The 18,390-nt window shown below is 47.2% G+C and overlaps 1 protein-coding gene across 1 annotated transcript in view; it reads right to left on the bottom strand.

Annotated features, from left to right (window-relative positions):
• LOC144174860 (growth hormone-inducible transmembrane protein-like) overlaps nt 1-18,390 on the bottom strand; it is a 59,919-nt gene that overhangs the window by 10,109 nt on the left and 31,420 nt on the right. Inside the window, exon 6 of the mRNA XM_077703810.1 lies at nt 2,248-2,419. Within this exon, the coding sequence (XP_077559936.1) occupies nt 2,248-2,419 (172 nt within the window). The remainder of the gene's footprint in view (nt 1-2,247; nt 2,420-18,390) is intronic.

Below are 18,390 nucleotides of genomic sequence, written 5' to 3'. Positions count from 1 at the left end.
ATAAACGTTTGTAGTCGAGTGGTCCCGTTGAAAGGGAAGTATTGAGCTCATCACTCAAACTCCGCGCGCACTCAAAACACAAAATAAACGGCAAAACTGTGCCTACAGGTTCAGGCATAGAAGAGGTTCGTACACAGCGATGACGACGACGGAAATGGGAGAATCTAGCCGCGAAGTTGACCAGTGACAGCCGATCGGGCAGCCATGGCCTATGTGACGTCCCTTAGGCCATGCATAATGAGGACAACTGAAGAGAGAGCGGTTTGTTTTTCCGCGTCTTTCACATCGATTTGCGCGCTCACCGCTTCACGTGCACGTGTAATATTTGGCTCAGGTATTCCTGGCAGTGTAGTCTAAACGTCGCGCAGGTTTACTTGCACTGCTCAAAGAGTGTTGCAGGGTCCCTTTAAAGGCACTCGAGGCCCTTCCGTGAAACATGTCGCCAACAGCCGATCATGTATGACGCGCACCATTTTTTCAGACTGGGTGGCAACATTTGGTGGCGATGTGAAGAGGCAGGGCCGCCGTGTTTGCCTGTTGCTGGACAACTGCTCCGCTCATCACGTTCCAGATGTGCAGCTGACAAATGTGAAGCTCAAGTTCTTCCCACCTAACTGCACTTCTGTGATACAGCCACTGGACCAAGGGGTCTTAATTGAAGTGCGCCTACCGCCAGTGGGTGATGCAGCGTCTCCTAGTCAACCTGGACAACGGTCGCAACTCGAAGTTAAACTTGTGCATAGCACTGGAGATGATGGCCACCGCATGGGCTGCAACCGGACGTGAAATCGTCACCAACTGTTTCTTGCAGGCTGGATTCAAGCTCGGAGACGCGGACACCAACTTTCCTGAGGATCCTGCCGACTGCAATAAAGCAGTGCGTCCGCCGGCAGAGGCACTTGCATTCTGGGCAGCCCTTCAGGATGCGAGAAGTGTGCCGTGCGGTGTTGAGCTTGACGACTTCATCGACGCTGACGCTGATATGATCATGCACGAAGAACTAAGTGATGAGGAAATCAAAGAGTGTCCGCACTGAGAAGGACTCAGAAGAAGATGAAGTGCCGGACCTACCGCCTCCACCGGCCACAGCACGCTTACTCGATGCGTTTGACGTCGTGAGAAACTGCATGGCTACGAATGACGGCGACGACACCATGCAACTGTTCATGGAGTGCGAGAACCGCGTGATGGCATTCCTCGGAAGGAAAACAAAGCAGCGTACACTGCTTCAGCTTTGGAAATAAATGTTTTCTGGCCTAAAAGTTCAGGTGAGCTGTGTTTTCCTTTTTCAATCTCACATCAATGAAATTTTCGCTTCAACAAATTTTTTTCGCACACCATCAATTTCGTTGCAACGGGACTCAACTGTAACTGTTCTGCAAAATGCTGTACGGGAGAGTATTTTGTACAGGAGCTTTGCTTCGTGCACTAGTTCATCGATCCCTCGACTTTCAACGAAGACATGCGGCTTTAACTGAGTGCCAGTATGCAAGCAATTTTCGGCCCTCGGGAGCAATGGCAGTTCCTTTGGCTGCTGAAACTTGCTTTTTATAAGCACTCTCAAGGCTTTTTTCATTTCCCACTCTCATGGTGTTTGCTGATGGTTGGCAAGTGGGGTCGTGCTCAAAGGCACTTGAAGCATAGCACTGCAGCTGGTGCAAGTGGCTTCTTTAGAGATCACCTTTATTAGGTGTTTATAGGTGGCATTTATTAAGTGTTTATAGATGGCATTTTTTGCCTTTTCAGCCACGTCACTGACATGAAAACCCCTCTTGGATGACCACTGCCACATTCCAGATAGAGGCATAACCTGGGCCTAACATAAGCAAAGTGCAGCAGAGCCGACGCCTGGAATGTGCAGCCTAGCTGTCATGTGCGCACAGTGCAGCCTAACATACGTGGTACACGTCCTGTGCATGGCACAGGCAAGCTGTCAGAAGCAAACTTTGAACACACACCAAACAAAGAAGATTGCACACACTTTTTTTCAAACATTGTTGCACACTACGCAAGGCTTCACCAGGTCTCACGTTGACAGACTACTCTTTGGCTGCCCCAAACGCCACCACAGACACTATTTCTCAATTGCCTGCACACTTTGCGATAGCATATTTGCAGCAGAAGAGCTCTCCCTACGAAACATTAAACAAGGTCGGCATGTCGGTATCCGTTTGAGGTGCCTCCCTCGTGGCTTGGTGCCCCTCCTTCCGCATGTCACCTCAGGGCGGAATGTCAGCCGGCACTCACGCATTGATGGGGTCATAGGGCCGGGCGGCATACAGCGGGTAGGTCTCGGCCATCTTCACGATGCGCTGCGTGTCGTAGAGCAGGAAGCCGCCAAACAGCACCAAACCACCGTACATGCTCAGGGAGTAGAGGCCAGCACCCAGGGCGGTGGTGGGGGGCAGGAACATCGTGCCTGCATGGTGGTGGCAAAAGACATTCAAGGAGAGTACGCTCCAGTCTGCCTTGCCTCCATGAGGGCAGTCAGGTGAGCCTGCAGTGGTACGCTACAGCACCACTGCTCGACCACAAGGCTCCTTTTTGCTGCATGCAGGGAGCCAAGCAATACCTGACTGGAATGCACCACTCGCGACTGCAGTGGAACGATTGCCTCAAACTCACACAGTACAGCCACACTGATGTGCAACCTGATCAACACGAATCGCACCGATAGCATACACAGTCTGGCATAACAGGGTAGTGAAGAACTTCAATTTAAACTACAAAGTAGACCCCTTATAACGTACGTTGTGGGAGCCCCAAAAATCTGGACTATAAGTGGTACCGCACTCTAAGCAAAACATGCAGGAATCCGACCACATCCCAAACTACCTTTCATTATCCTTTGTTGATCATCACTCCAACAAACACCACTTACAAACAAAGGCATGGTCTTTATTTCATCTTTTTTTTTTTCCACATTGGACGCTGCTGCACGGTCTTGCGAACGGGGAGCACGACTTCAACTTACATTGTGTTTATGTTTTCAGGAAGCATGTCAGCGTTTCATAGCGTCTACAACAGATGCCGCAGGGAGGGAAAAATCTCGGCTTATGCCGGCCAAACAATGTGGTAATAACACAAGCCAGACTTTTTTTCAGCCTGTTCGTGATGCCGAACCCTGGTGCGTCAGCATAACGTACAGTGGAAACCTTTGGCGTTGCAGCTTGCTATCTTCAGGTGTTCGAAAGGGAAAAGGGCTGTAGAACAAAGTTCAAATGGCTGCGCAAGGGTTCGCTATCATCAAAGGTGCCCCAAGAGCAAGGGTGGTTATCACGCGAGTGCGAAGGTAACCCGTGAACTAAACGGTGCCTATTTTTTTTTTTCTGTGTCCAAATTACAGGAGAGCAGGGAGTGACTGCTGTGTAGTATGGCCGATTCCGTTTTTAAAATGATTGCTCCAGCTGCACCGGCCGATCAGCCTACCTGCCAAAAAAACCCCACTATAAACCAGCGTGTCGAGCCAACAGAGAGAGAGAGAGAGAAAAAAGAAAAGAAAAAAAAATACCCGTTCGGTTCAAGTTCGGGTAAATTCATTTCGTTCTAGTTCACTTCCAGCTCGACTAAATAACAATCCGAACTGGTTCGCAAACCATTTTGCAAGCTTGAACTGGTTCGGTGAGTTAAATTATTACCGAAGTGCAAAAAAATGTTTTGTAGCTTAAACAGACCAGAAAAACTAAACACAATTTTGGTGCATCCAAAATACTGTTTTTTCCAATAAAAGTGATGCAAATTTAAAGACACAGTAAGCAATTAGGCCAGACATTAAGGAAAACAGATGAAGTAGTGTCACGATTTACAAGCTACTTTCCCACCCATTCCTTATGTTTTCCTGTGGAAAAGGCTATGCTATCTGTGGACTATACTTTCTCGAGCGTTCTTTTTTTGTTGAAATCGCAATTTTCTCTCTGGAATCACCCATCACCCTGAACGTTAAACCACTAGAGTTAGGCCTGCATACTACAGTGGAATCTCGATGATACGATTCTGGGTGATGCGAATTTCGGGATGATACGAATTTCTGAAAAGTCCCGGTGAAATTGCATTGGTAGCAATGGGAAAAATTTCGGGTGTTCCAAACGGACCTGCGCAGCCCGGCGGATGATACGAACGAGCCGGCGAGGGGCCCGACTGCCGAACGAGCAAGTGACGGCTCTCTCTCCCCTCTTTGTCGCTCTTTCTCTAGAAACGGCCGGGCTGTTGTTTTCTGCTTGCTGACACCGCCGCGAAACCCCGCACGCTTCTCGCGGCTGGCCGGCTGCGGCCGCACAGTGGCGTGGCCGCCCGAGCGACCGCTCCTAACCGCTCTTTAAAATGCCGCTCAAGGCAGACGCTAAGTTGCTTGTGCGGTAAAGGAGCTGATTATGCATGCGAAAACGGTACTGTAAAACATCATCCACGGCGCTAGTGAAAGTGCCCATGAAATATCTGCCGGGGGGCTAAGCCTAACCATCTCCGGCGGAGCCAAGCCGACTGTCTCGAGCGCTTTGCAAGTTGTCAGGCTGCTCCATCCTGCCGCGCGCGTCGTGTGTCATTTTCTGGTTGAGGTAGGAGCTACCGCGGGCGCAAAATCGTCGATACAGGCGTGAAAATACAGTGCGTGCAAAGCCGAGGTGCGCGAATCGTGTGCAAAATCACACCATGCGGTTCACGCTTGACTTGCGGCGTGTAGCGAGCTTGGGCACCGCGAGTGAGGTGACGAGCGCGAAGCATTCGCGCTCCAGAAAGGACTGCTTTGCGACATGGGGGTAAAAAAATGCAGAAGAAAATCACGAATTTCTTCAGGCGAAAGTAAGAAAAGAAATACACGAAAACTTTTTTCAGCGCTACATTTTTTGGTCTGTATTGGTTCATACGAATTTCGGATGATATGAATATTTTTCGCGATCCCGTGAGATTCGTATCGAGATTTTACTGTAGCAAGTCACCTTCGTACATTAGCAGGGCAGGTGTTTAAATACCAGCAGTGTACTTTTTTTGATCAGTTGTAGCATAAAAAAATCCTACAGCAGCCACACAAATGCTATCTATAAATTCAATTGTTCGGCCAGCTAGGATAATTTGTTAGCAGTCACTTCCTTGAGGGTGTGAGCCAAAATTTTGTTAAAAGTGAGCTTTAGTAATTGCTCTGATCACTGGGGTGCATTTTGAGATAGCTACTACACATGTGTGCATCCCCATGAATAAATCTCCGCTCCGTCTGACCACCGCCCCCATTCTATTCACTACATTGCGGAATCCTATAACAGATTATGCGGTTAAAAACTGAAAGGGTAATTCGACCATGAAGCACAAGCTAGAGCTCCTTTCGGAATACGCACGCTTTTTCATTTTTCGACAGCATACTCCCCCCCCGGAACGAGTAGAAGGAGCAGCATATTAACAAGCTAGGCAAGTCGGTGAAAGTGTATGTTCAAAAAATAAAAAAATAAAAGGGAGGGGGAAGGGGGGGGGGGGGGGGCTGCAAGGATACAGTTTCTTGCAAAGGGATAAAGTGTGTACCGTTTTCTTTGCTATATCTATTACCATTGTTGGATCCACTAAAAAAAAAAAAAAAAACACTAACTTGTTCACTCCACGCGTCCTGAAACACTGAATTATACAGGCACCACAGAGCTCGCTGCCTTCGCAGGGATGACATGTTTGGTTGTGAAAGCTCAGACAAGGAAAGAGATGCCAAGGGCAAAATCTATCTTTTGGTGTTTTGATTATAACGGCTCAGCTGCTGAGTAGCTCTTGAGGGTCTTGCCTGTATTTGCCCTTTCCAGGTGTGTGCCCTTTTTAAAGAAAATGATGAAATGCAACAAGTATGTACATTTTCGGAATGGGGCCTTCACCACTGAGCAATGCAGCAACCTTGCGGCCAATTGTTCCTCCACAGTCGCACCAAGGGAAGGGCAAAGTCTATGTTTGATATTGCCTGCAGGCTGCCAAAAGTGTGACATTTCGTTTGCTCAGCCTTGCACTCTGCTCATGCTGTTAGCAGTAGCATACCATTGCAACAATGGTGCGTATACCTTACCTCATGTTGTAACAACAAAAAAAGCGCTGATAGTGTAGTGACTGATCTGAAGGGGAAAGTGCGTGAGAAGTTACGAAATTAATAGTGCGCGAAAGAGTGAAGCCCTGAATGGCGGTAACCACGCATAACCATCAGCAGCCGAGGCTCGAACCGCTTCACCGTGAACTGGTAACCGTTATTTTTTTCCGTTCAGTTCCAGTTCGGGTTCAGTGTGCTCAAAAAACGGTTCAGGTTCGGTTCCGGCAAAAATATTGGTCAGTTCCAGTTTTCTGTTCGGTTAAGCTCCGGTTCAACACTCTACTATAAACAGTATTGTACTTCGCGAGACCACGTTTTAAGCGGTATGCTTATGCACTGAGTTCTATGGGGGGCACTGGTGGTCACAAAAACCCACGTCATATCCGGTCCTGCACTATACATGGTTATAAATGGTCCACACTGTATTTTAAACTGCAAGCTAACAATTTGCATGGCTTATAAACCAACAGTAAAAATAATAGAGAGGAAGAGCAAGTAGTGCAAGGTGCCAAACATAATTTGTCATGACCTCAAATTCACCACCTGATCACACCCTTTTCAAGGAAAGCCTAAAAAAGTAATAGACCCATACCCCCTGTGGTGTGCGTGCGTGCGTGCATGCTCACCAAACTGTCAGAAAAATTGGTCGTTGCATAAAAGATGTCATTCAGCCTAGGTTCACTCTACCCCAAATCAGGGGTGGAACAGGATCCATGGGTTTGGAGCATCCTGGGAGCAGGCAGGCAAAAGTGCCTTTTGTAGCAGGCTTGGAGCAGCCAGAAAGGCGTTTTTGGAGCAGGCTTGGAGCAGCCACAAATGCCATTTGGAGGAGATGTAACACCATTTCACGGCAATATGGTGCCTCCCTAACCACCGTACAGGCCACTGTGCAAGTCCTTTGCCAAGTACCTAATCTCTCTATTATTCTCAGGCGTTCTACAATGCACTAGAACCTACTCTAAAACAACGAACACAGTTCTTGTACTATATCTGGAGGTTTATAAAACGCGAAGTCCTCTACCTTCGGCCCCAGTGAGTGCGTTGAATTTTTACCGTTCGAAGGCCAAACCTCACGCGGAGTATAAAGAGATCAGATAACAGGCCTCCCTTCGTGTCCAGTAAACAGCACTGTTTATGCGGTATTCCGTAAAACAAGATGTTTGCTTGCATTTTTTTCTATCGAACAGCGGTTTCAGTGCACGCCACGCTGAACATAGCTATTTCTTCACCCATCACAGGGATGCAATAGTCAACGAACTTTGCCGCAGACAACGTAACTAGAGCATGTCAGAAGGCCCAATTAATATTACACCATCCTTCGCTAAGCAAAGCTAACCCCAAAGTTGAATTGAATTGAAGTTTATTTGTTCCTTTGTGAATACAGAAAAATGGGGGGGGTGGGGAAGGCAAAAGTCAACCAGCATCCCTGCGTTTCACAGGGAGTTCATGTCAAGTTTCAGATTGTGGGAATGCGGAGCTCCGCCATCTTTCCTATCCCTCTCGGCCCGCCGCGGAGGCGGGAGGGGTGGTACCTCTCTCTCCGCGGTCGCGCGCTTCCCCCTCCGGGAGGATGCCCGTGAGAGCGAGGGGGAGCGGCCGAACCCCTCACGTGACAGGTTTGCCCGGAAGTTCCGACGGCCTGGTCCGAGGCGGACGACGGAGGTAGGGCCTCTTTGGACACAAACCATCGTCGGGAGCGGCCGTAAGTACGACTCGCTCCTTTTTGGCCTGCCTTTGTCCGCCCTCGCGCCTGTCTCTCCCGCCTTGGCTAAGGTGGTCTTGGCGGTGTAGAACGACACGCCCGACGTCTCCTTAATTGCATTGCAATAAACGTCGGAGTGGGCGAATTCTGTGTCCTGTGTTCCTTGCTGTTCGTTGCCGATACGCCAAGTTGGTGATCCGTGGCGGTGTTCAGAGGAGCTAGCCTTGCGGCCGGATCTCGAGGATCAAGCTAGGCCGCCGTCAGAACGCTGCTCCCCACAAGATTCCTTTCCGTTTCTAGTTCACAGGCAAATATGAGTAATTAGCTCAAAACAAAAGTGCACCAAATTGACAAGCGAGGGCAAGGCGTCCAAGACTCTGTTTGTTCAATCATGCAGCAACGCAAAGGTGTGGGCAGCAAAGCAAGGATCACCAAAAATGGCCGATTAAATTGATGTTCACCTCCAATAAACTACAGTCGAACACGGATATATCGAACTCCAAGGGGATCGCGAAATAGTTCGATATATGAAAAATTCGATATAAAAAATATGGGCTCTGAGACCTAACCTATGGCGGACGATCACTTACCGATCGTCGCATTCAAGAATGACAACTAATTCCGCACTCACGACGCAACAGGACGCTTTATTTCCGCGAAAAAAAAAATCGCTGATCTTGGCCTGCTTCTTCGTCCTGGAAATGAAATTAAAGACGCTGGTCTCGATCTTCTCGAGGCTGTACAACTAGGAAATGCCAGCAGTACGCTGCGCCTACGCACACCATGCAAAACACGCACGCAAAAGAAGAACAGCGCGCACATACCACAAGAACTTTGAAGCTAACAATTCCAAGGCTCTCTGAACGGACTCCAACAAAGCGCTCGCGATGGTCATCTCCGAGAGAAACAGTGATCGCCGAAAGGTGCTCGACAACTCTCCAAACAGCAGCAACAGCAGCAAAATACAAAAGGAGGAGGAGGCCGCCACTGCCTTCGTTCCCTCTTCTCTTTCCCGAGACGACATCGGGGGAAGACAGACCCAAAGAGAGAGAGAGGAAAAAAACTTTTTCCGCAAGCCGGGAAACGTTCGCAGCCGGGGGGAAAAGAGAGAGAGAGAAGAAGACGTGCGCAGTCGGGGCACTCCTATCTCGCACTGTCACATTTTCCGAGCGTTCGGGCTTGTGTGCCTATAGAGATTTAGCATACCGGGCTCCGTCCGCTAACCCTACGGCGGCTGGTAGCGGGGCCCGACTGGGCAAGCGCAAATTCGTTCCGGTAGGGGGGTTTAGTTCCGCGAGCCGGTCTTCGCCATGCCCGCGCATTCCTGCACATCCTCCCCAACCTCAATCGGGGGTGCAGCGACCGCCAAAGAGCACCTTCCAGCTCGCGCAGCGTTCGATATAAACGTACGAATTCCTATACTTTTACACAGAATTTCCAAGGGGATAATTTATGAGTTCCATATAGACAATATTTCCATATAGTTCCATATAGACAATAATTCGATATACCCGTGTTCGACTGTATAACCTTTCATGCGGATATTATTCTATTTGCTATGAGACACAAAACATTTTACTTTTGATCAGTTCTCATTGATTCTGGCGCAGCAGCCGACACTGCAACACAGAATTTCAAACAGGTGGCGCGTAGAGCCTGCTGCCTTATGACTAAGCCAAACCCAGGTTCGATAGCTGCTCATAGCCTTGATGAAACCAAAACCGTAAACACACTGATGAAACCAAAATCACGACGTTTCAGCTAAGCTGTCGGCCGCTGGGCATCATGGAAGTCTGTCATTTTTTTTTTTTTTTTAGTGCCAGCCAGATGAAAAATGGCAATATGGATAGGTTTTTACACCGATTTCAAAAACGTAATTGAACATAGGTTTATTTGTTCATGAAATACAGTGCTTTAAAATTTGTTTATTGAGGCATTTCTTACGGGGGTTTAGAGCAATTTCGCTTGATCAAACTCAATAATGATTTATATGGATATAATTCCAAAGATCTGCTCTGCCAGGCTCTGCTATTTTTGTTCATTTTGAAGACTTTTGAAATGCATGAAGAAGACAAACACTTAATATGAACAATTCGTACAAAATTGTCTCATCTTTACTCATTTTCGCAATTAGGTGAGCAATGACAGAGTAATAAAAATAGCATCACGGGCTAGATCAATTCAATACGAATGCAACGGTACCAGACTTGTCATCCTAGCCCAAGAGCAACATTACAAAGCCCCCCGTAAGGCAGGGCATAGTCGTACAAAAAAAGAAACTGCGAAAAATGCATTTGAAGTTTCAGGTCAAGGTAACTTTTGCTATGGCATAGCTACAACAATATAATTAGCATCATTTCGTAGCTCTGTTCTTCCCGACGAAAAGCAGATCAAGTATGCGACTAACACAAGGATAACTCTGGAAAGACTGACGTAAATTTACACAAATACCGTACCAATTGTGAGGGTAAATTAAATTTTCTACTGCTAAACTTCAGAAACTGTACATCCTCTTTACCCTTTTATCTCAGTGTCTTTACAGAACACAGAAAGGCACACAAACCATGTGTTGTTGTTACTTTTGTGCTACCAATGAGACTAAAGCACAGCAGCCACACAGAACTAGAGATTGTCCCGCAATGCATCTGAAACCAACAGGAGGTTGTAGGTGCCTGCACTTTGGTGATCAACGCTTGAGTGATACAAATAGCACCACCTGCTAGACCAATTCAATACGAATGAAATTATCAGTCTTGTTATCCTAGCTCAAGAGTAGGCTTATCTTACTCTTACCAGATGTTTCTTTAGAAACATCCCGTAAGAGAGAGGGTGGTCTCACAAAAGAAGAAACTGCAGAGCTGCAGGTGGACTTTAATTTGGCCATCAATGCCAGAGTGATACAAACAGCCTCACCTGCTAGATCTATTGATTGCAAATAAAATGGTACCAGTCTTATAATCCTAGGCCAAAAGCCAGATAATGAAACACTCCGTAAGGCAGAGCATGATGTCGCAAAATAAGACAGAGAAAAATGCATTCCTAGTTTCTAACTCATTTGCTACAGCATAGCCACAATATAAAAAACACCGTGTCACTGTGTTCCACAAGGGAAACAAAAACAAAAAAAAAAAAACAAAAAAAAAACAAGTAAGCGACCGTACCACAAAAATAACCAGAAAAGCTTTATGCCAGTAATGAAAAACCTTGGTAAACATCGCTGGAAAACTACTTTTTGCTGAACTTCACAAACGGTAGTCGCTACTTTGAACTTCCTTCAACGTCTATGCAAACTAAAGAAAAGCACAAACATATTGTGCAGCTAACTTTTTTCACAAATAAGACCAAAGCACGACAGCTAACTAAATCTGGACGTTTCTACGCGCCCGCCGCGGTGGCTCAGTGGCTAAGGCGTTGCGCTGCTGAGCACGAGGTCGCGGGTTCGATTCCCGGCCGCGGCGGCCGCTTTTCTGATGGAGGCGAAAAGCAAAAACGCCCGTGTGTACGAGATTTCGGCGCACGATAAAGATCCCCAGGTGGTCAAAATTAATCCGGAGCCCTCCACTACGGCGCGCCTCATCGCCTGCGTTGCGTCGGCGCGTTAAACCCTACAATCAATCAATCAAATCACGTTTCCACGTGGCGCTTCTTGGACCAGATTCGTAAGTGACAGGCGATCCCAGCACCGCCGTTTACAGCATGTTCCGTCGTTTTATCGTACGCTTGCAGCGCGTAATTCGTTGAGGTAAAGGTCTCCAAGCATTGCGGCACGAGACAAGAAGACGTTGTGACAGAATCGCAGTAACTAATGGCAGAGAAAACGCACCCGAATCGAAAATACTGCAGCGGCGAACACGTGCCTGCAAAAACAAAATAAATATTAAAAAAAAAAACGGCTCTGATTGGCACACTGGCCAATCACAGACTTGGATCGGGAGGCTTGACTCGAGCGCGCGTGCTCCTGCCAACCAGCGGCTCGCAAACAATCTTCGCGAAATTGGCGGTAACGCTCGTTCTCCTCATGCGATGCCATTTTGAGATAGCGCAAAATACCCACAAAGAAAGCAGCTACAAGGCTAGCCGAAGATGGTGGCCGCCGGTAGTATGCTTTGAGTTTGGCCCGCGCACGAAGTTCAAGCTTTCTAAGCCTGATTCTCGGCGTTTTGCGGCTCCCACTGCGTTTGCAAAGTCGATTTTGAGATTTTTCATGACCAAATTCAGCGGTGAAACTTTTAGAGCAGGTGCTTGAAGGTATGAAGACTTTAAAAATGTGTTTTTCCCGAAATGCATTTTTTTTTTGCGATTTTCGACCATTGTAAGACCCGCGTCCGCCTTAATTCAGGCGAGTTTGGCGCAACCGCAGTGCTTCAGCGCAGGATGGCGCAGGTAAACACGTTTGGTGCTCAATGGCACAGCTGTTCCACCCCTGACAAATGTATTTTGAGTTTTTCTCTCTCTCTCGTGCATGCACCTGCTTAAAGGCCAACTGCACTCAAAATTTAAACCTCTTGAAAACCCTATTTTCGTATAGTCTGCTTAAAAAGAAAGCGAAATGCAAAATACAACAGCTGAAATAAGCCCGTGGACGCCGCAAGCGGTCAGCAAAAATCGGAGATTTTGAAACCGAAACCGAGGAGAGCGCGGCCATTGCAGTGACGTTACAGCCTTCCAGCGAGCGGCCGGACGATCACCAGCTCGGGAGAAAGTCTGCGGGCAAGCTCTACGCGTGCACGGGGCAGCAAATGGGTGAAGCATGAGCAGCATAGCTCGAACTTTTCTCCGGCTGCGTGGCTGGGCAGAGGAAGAAGCACCCGTCGGCTGGAACGTCACAGGCGCATCATGGTTGTTTACGCGATCCGCCGGCAGGTGCAGCGTGGTCTGCAGCGGAGCTTTTTTAAACGCTTCTGAATGATTAACGAGGCCTTTCACGGGGCTATCACTCGTGTTCCAGCTGATTTGGAGGTACTTACTGCACATTAAAAAATAAATTTGGGCGAGATGAAATTTCAGTGCAGTTGGCTTTTAAAGGGACACTGAAGTGAATTTCTCAAGCTTCCATTTTTGCTTGCATGGCATAGACTGGCTCCAATTAACACACTTTTCATCGTTTATCCGGTTGATAAGTCAGTAATTATTTTACAAAGCACGAAAGAAGAAAAAATACCATGCGCGGTTTGCGGCGGCCGCACCAACTAAAGGCTGTGACGACGGGAGGAGACGCACCGTGATTGGACGATGTACAAGGTTAACATTCAAACAAGTTTCAGTTTCAGTTCTGTAAAACAACATGCTTGACATCCAACGGCATCGTTGGATGGGCATTCTCGATATCTCAGTAATCGTCGTACCGCGCTTCTGCCATGTTGTCGGCTGTAAAATGCATAAGATAAGCCTCCCAGGACGGCTTGGAATCGTAGCAATCACTAGCCGAGGCCTACGCAGTAGATGAACGCCCTCCGCGTCCCTGCCGACGCTCAAATGCTATGCGCTTTTACCCCATATTTGGAGCTTGCCTCACTCATGCCTGTATCCTAAAAAGCGTGTTCACACCAGGCCAAGGGTCTGTTGATTCTGGCTTGTGCCCACTGCCTGCAAGCAGTCGGTGCTTATGGCAACAGCACGCCAACGAGAACTCGCTAGCGCGCCAGTGTCAGCCTGCGCGCGTTCTGTGAACTAGTTCGTGTAGCAGTTTACGTTACGGCCCAAAAATGGTGAACTCAGTATAGAAAACATCGGCCGAAAATGAAAAAGTCAACTTATAAAAATAAAAAAGAATGTACCCTCGGGGATTCGAACTCGTGACTTGCAAAACACTTGCAATAGCATACGTAGCGCTCCAGACCACTCGGCCACGGGCGAGCGCTGCTGACCTTGGAAATATAAGGTATACAGTTAAATCTCGATGTAACGAACCACGGAATTTTCCGTAACTTCAAGTGTATGCACAACATGTATTTTCACCCTTTGTGTAACGAAGTCCCGTTTGCCAGAATTTCAATGTGACAAAGTTTCATGGAGAACTAGGCACGGAACTTAAAGGAGTACTAACACGAAATTTTTATGTTACGTTTTTTTCGCTGCTATGCGTGCCTACCAGCCCACTAATCATACAATTACAAATTAGACGGTCGAGCGCAGCGTAAACATACATTTACGGTGTCGTTTATTCGTGCCAGTTTCGGTTTCGACAAAAAAAACGCCGAGCGGCCGCCATGACAGCATGTATGACATGGCGTCACCATTCTTGCCGTATCGCTGCCTCTCTGGAAGTGCGCGCGAGCGAGCGAGCGCACGCGCGCGCCCAGACCGGCCGAGGTCTTCGCCGCCCCCACAAGCCCGGGCAGCATGATGTCAGTCCCAAAACCATGACGTGTACACACGCCCGAGCAGCGCGCGCCAACCACAGCCAGCGCGTCGGCTTCGTCACGGGAGCCCCGACGTCGGCAGTTTGGGGCACGTAGCAGATGATGTCACGTCGGACCGCTCTGGGCTTTCTCGTGCGGGCGAAGATTAAAATGGATTTTAAATATGTTTCGCTGAACGGTTGCTGTTGAAACTTGCTGGGAGATATCTCCTGATAAAAAGGAAGCGTTTTACATAGTTATCTCAGCGTTGAAATCTCGTGTCAGTACTCCTTTAAGTTGTAGAGGTATATTAAGAGAGATGCAAGTGCCGAAATGGGGTCTCAATAAAACGAGAATGGCAAAACGGGCCGCCCAATGTTGCGGATACAGCGAGGCACGGAGACTGTGAGCGAACCCCTTGCCTACAAACTGCATGACGTCCATACACGGCTGGCGCACTGTTTCTATCGGAGCTTAATTGTCTACGTCGTCATCAGCATAAACCGCATGGAGCGTTTTCTCCCCGAAAAAACGCAAAACGCACCCCGCAAGCCATACGCGTGCTGACGCAGCCGCGGAGACCACCCGCACGATGTGGGTAGCTCCAGCGACCGCTACTAACCGCTCACTGAAACGCAACTTCAGGGGCAAACGAGAGGGACACGCGAAAAACAAAGTGGATACAGTGGGCGAAATATTCACAGTAAAACGTCATACGCACCGCTTACGAAAGTGCCTATCAAATATCCTTCGCGGTGGTAAGGGGGCCGCCGCCGCCGCTGCATGCTGTTCGAGTTCGCCCTGAATCTCTCATGCTTGTTGGGTTTCATCGTTCCAGCAAGCATTTGTAAATCGCTATGAGCCTTGCGTGCGCATTTTTTTTCACACCCGCGTCCGCGATTGCACGCCGGCGGCGGCTTTTGCCTCAGCCACCAGGAAGCGACTCGTGCTGGGCGCGGTAGTGGGAGGGGCCTGACCAGTTTTGCCAATGGGGAGGCGCGTGCCCTATGGCGGGAGCTTCGAAGCGCTCGGGCATGCCGGCTTGCCAGACGATTAGGCTTACCGCCGCGGAGGATTTTTGATAGACGCTTTCGTAAGCTCAGCGTATGACGTTTTGCAGTGAAGATTTCGCCCACGTTATCCGCTTTTTTTCTCGCATGCCCCTCTCGTTTGCCCCTCGAGTTGCGTTTCAGCGAGCGGTTAGAAGCGGTCGCTGGAGCTACCCGCATCGTGCGGGTGGTCTCCGCGGCTGTGTCAGCGCGCCTGCGGCTTGCGGACGCGTTTTTGCGGGGAGAAAACACTCCATGCGGTTCACGCTGACACCCGCGTAGACAATTAAGCTCCGATAGAAATAGAAACAGTGCACCAGCCGTGTATGTGCGCCACGTTTTCTTTTGCAGGGAATGCTTTATGGGATGAACACTTCATTATAACCGCGAATTTCAGTGTAGCGAAATTTCAATGTAACGAAGTAAATTACGAATTTTACCTACTTCGTTACATCGAGGTTTAACTGTATAATGTATAACCAGTTTACACTTTTATTTAGTTTTAGCATTTCAAGCAGATTAGGCGACTATTTGTTGCATCGCACTCGTGCAGTAAGCGTCCCCCCAATTTCCACAATATCTCACGTCTAGCAATTGCATTTCTTGGACGGAAAAGCGTTCGCAGATGTGTGGTCGTGCTGCTGACCGCTGTGCTTGATCCATACCTCGGCAAAGTTGGCGCGGCTCACTCAAACTCACTCACAATTTTTTTTTTCGAATCACCACTCACTCAAACTCAGACTCAATGCTGAGCAGCACATCTGCGCTCACTCAAATGCAAACTCACATTGAGCTCAAAACTCAGAACTCACTCGGACTCAAAACTCAAAATGTACTCAGAACTCAAAATGTACTTAAACCTCAAAATGTACTCAAACTCAAAATGTACTCAAACTCAATTTGGACTCAAAACTCAAAATGTACTCAAAACTCAAAATGTACTCAAACTCAAAGTGTATTCAAACTCAAAATGGACTCAAAACTCAAAATGTACTCAAAACTCAAAATGGACTCAAAACTCAAAATGTACTCAAACTCAAAGTTAACTCAAACTCCAAATGGACTCAAAACTCAAAATGTACTCAAACTCAAAATGAACTCAAAACTCAAAATGTACTCAAAACTCAAAATGTACTCAACCTCAAAATGGACTCAAACTCAAAATGTACTCAAACTCAAAATGTACTCAAAACTCAAAATGTACTCAAACTCAAAGTGTATTCAAACTCAAAATGGACTCAAAACTCAAAATGTACTCAAAACTCAAAATGGACTCAAAAGTCAAAATGTACTCAAACTCAAAGTTAACTCAAACTCCAAATGGACTCAAAACTCAAAATGTACTCAAACTCAAAATGAACTCAAAACTCAAAATGTACTCAAAACTCAAAATGTACTCACTCAAAATGGACTCAAAACTCAAAATGTACTCAAAACTCAAAATGTACTCAAAACTCAAAATGAACTCAGAACTCAAAATGGGCTGAGAACTCAAAATGAATTCAGAACTCACATGGCCTCACAGAGATTGAGACAGTCAGAGAGTGAGAGTTTGAGAGTGTGAGATTGAGAGTGTGAGAGACGAGAGTGTGAGTGACAGTGATAGTGTGAGAGTGAGAGTAAGAGTGAGAGTGTGAGTGAGAGAGTGTGACTGAGTGAGAGTGTGAGTGAGAGTGAGAGTGTGAATGAGAGTGAGAGTGTGAATGAGAGTGAGACTGAGAGTGTGTGTGTGAGTGTGAGTGAGAGTGTGAGTGAGAGTGTGAGTGAGAGTGAGTAAGAGTGAGATTGTGAGTGAGTGTGAGTGTGTGAGTGAGAGTTTGTGAGTGAGGGTGTGAGTGAGATTGAGTGTGAGTGAGAGTGTGAGAGTGAGTGAGTGTGAGTGAGAGTGTGAGTGAGAGTGAGATTGTGAGTGAGTGTGAGTGTGTGAGTGGGAGTGTGTGAGTGAGAGTTTGTGAGTGAGGGTGTGTGAGTGAGAGTGTGAGTGAGATTGAGAGTGTGAGTGAGACTGTGAGAGTGAGTGTGTGAGTGTGAGTGAGAGTGACAGTGTGAGTGAGAGTGTGAGTGAGTGTGTGAGTGTAAGTGTGTGAGTGAGAGTGTGTGAGTGAGTGTGAGTGAGTGTGAGAGTGTGAGTGAGAGTGTGTGTGTGTGTGTGTGTGTGAGTGTGTGTACCTTTTGCTATATACCTTTTGCTATATCCTCATAATTATAACCAGAAAGCATTTTTATATTTGTCCCACGTGATCTCCCTCGACAAGACCTTTAATTTGATACCCCACACACCTTAGGAGGGTCATACAAAATTCATACCAGTCAAACTAACGATGCCTCTCATGACTGTAACCAGGACGCATTATTTAGGTGTCCGACATGATTCCCCTAACTGGAACCTTCAATTTGACGCCCCACATGCTTCAGCAGCCTCACCTTGAATTTAACCCCATCTATGACTCATAATGACCATCTCATGATTCGAACTACGAAGCCTTTTTTTATTTGTACCACGTGATTCCCCTCGTCAAGACCGTAAATGTGATACCTACACGCCCTATTGGGGTCACTTCGAATTTTACCCCAATATAAGACTCGCCATGACAATCTAATGCTTATAATCAGGAAGCATTTTTGTATTTCTCCCACATGATTCTGCTCATCAAGACCATTAATTTGATACCCATCACATCCTAGCGGAATCAATTTGAACGTTAAACCAATCAATGACTAACCATGACTATCTCACGATATAGCCCTACCACATTTTTGTCCCACGTGATTTTCCTTATCGGAACCTTCAATTTGATGCCCCGGACACCCAGTGGCATCATTGTGAATTTTAACCTAATTTATGACCCATTTTGACTATGTCGTGATAATAATCAGGAAGCACGTGATTACCCTCAACGAGACCTTTAATTTGATACGCCCTAGCGTCATGAACCTGAATTTTAACCGAATCTTTGACTTACCATGACTACGTCATGATATATCCATATCTCATGTTCGTCCCGAATGATTCCCCACATCTAGACCTTGAATTTGATTCCCCACATGGCCTCGCAGCGTCATTTTGAATTTTAACCCAATCTATGACTCATTATGACTGCCTGATGACTACAATCAGAAAGCATTTTTTTTATTTACCCCGCGTGATTCCGTTAATCCGGACCTTTCATTTGATACCTTACACGCCTTAGCCTCATCAGTTTCACTTTTCACCCAATCTAATGTGGTCATTATTCTGTCTTAAGGGGCGCT

Source organism: Haemaphysalis longicornis, unplaced genomic scaffold (genome assembly GCF_048455015.1).
Source record: "Haemaphysalis longicornis isolate Haplotype H1 unplaced genomic scaffold, Haemaphysalis longicornis Haplotype H1 scaffold_1, whole genome shotgun sequence".
In the NCBI taxonomy this organism is placed as follows: domain Eukaryota; kingdom Metazoa; phylum Arthropoda; class Arachnida; order Ixodida; family Ixodidae; genus Haemaphysalis; species Haemaphysalis longicornis.
This window is presented reverse-complemented; position numbering and strand designations above follow the sequence as displayed.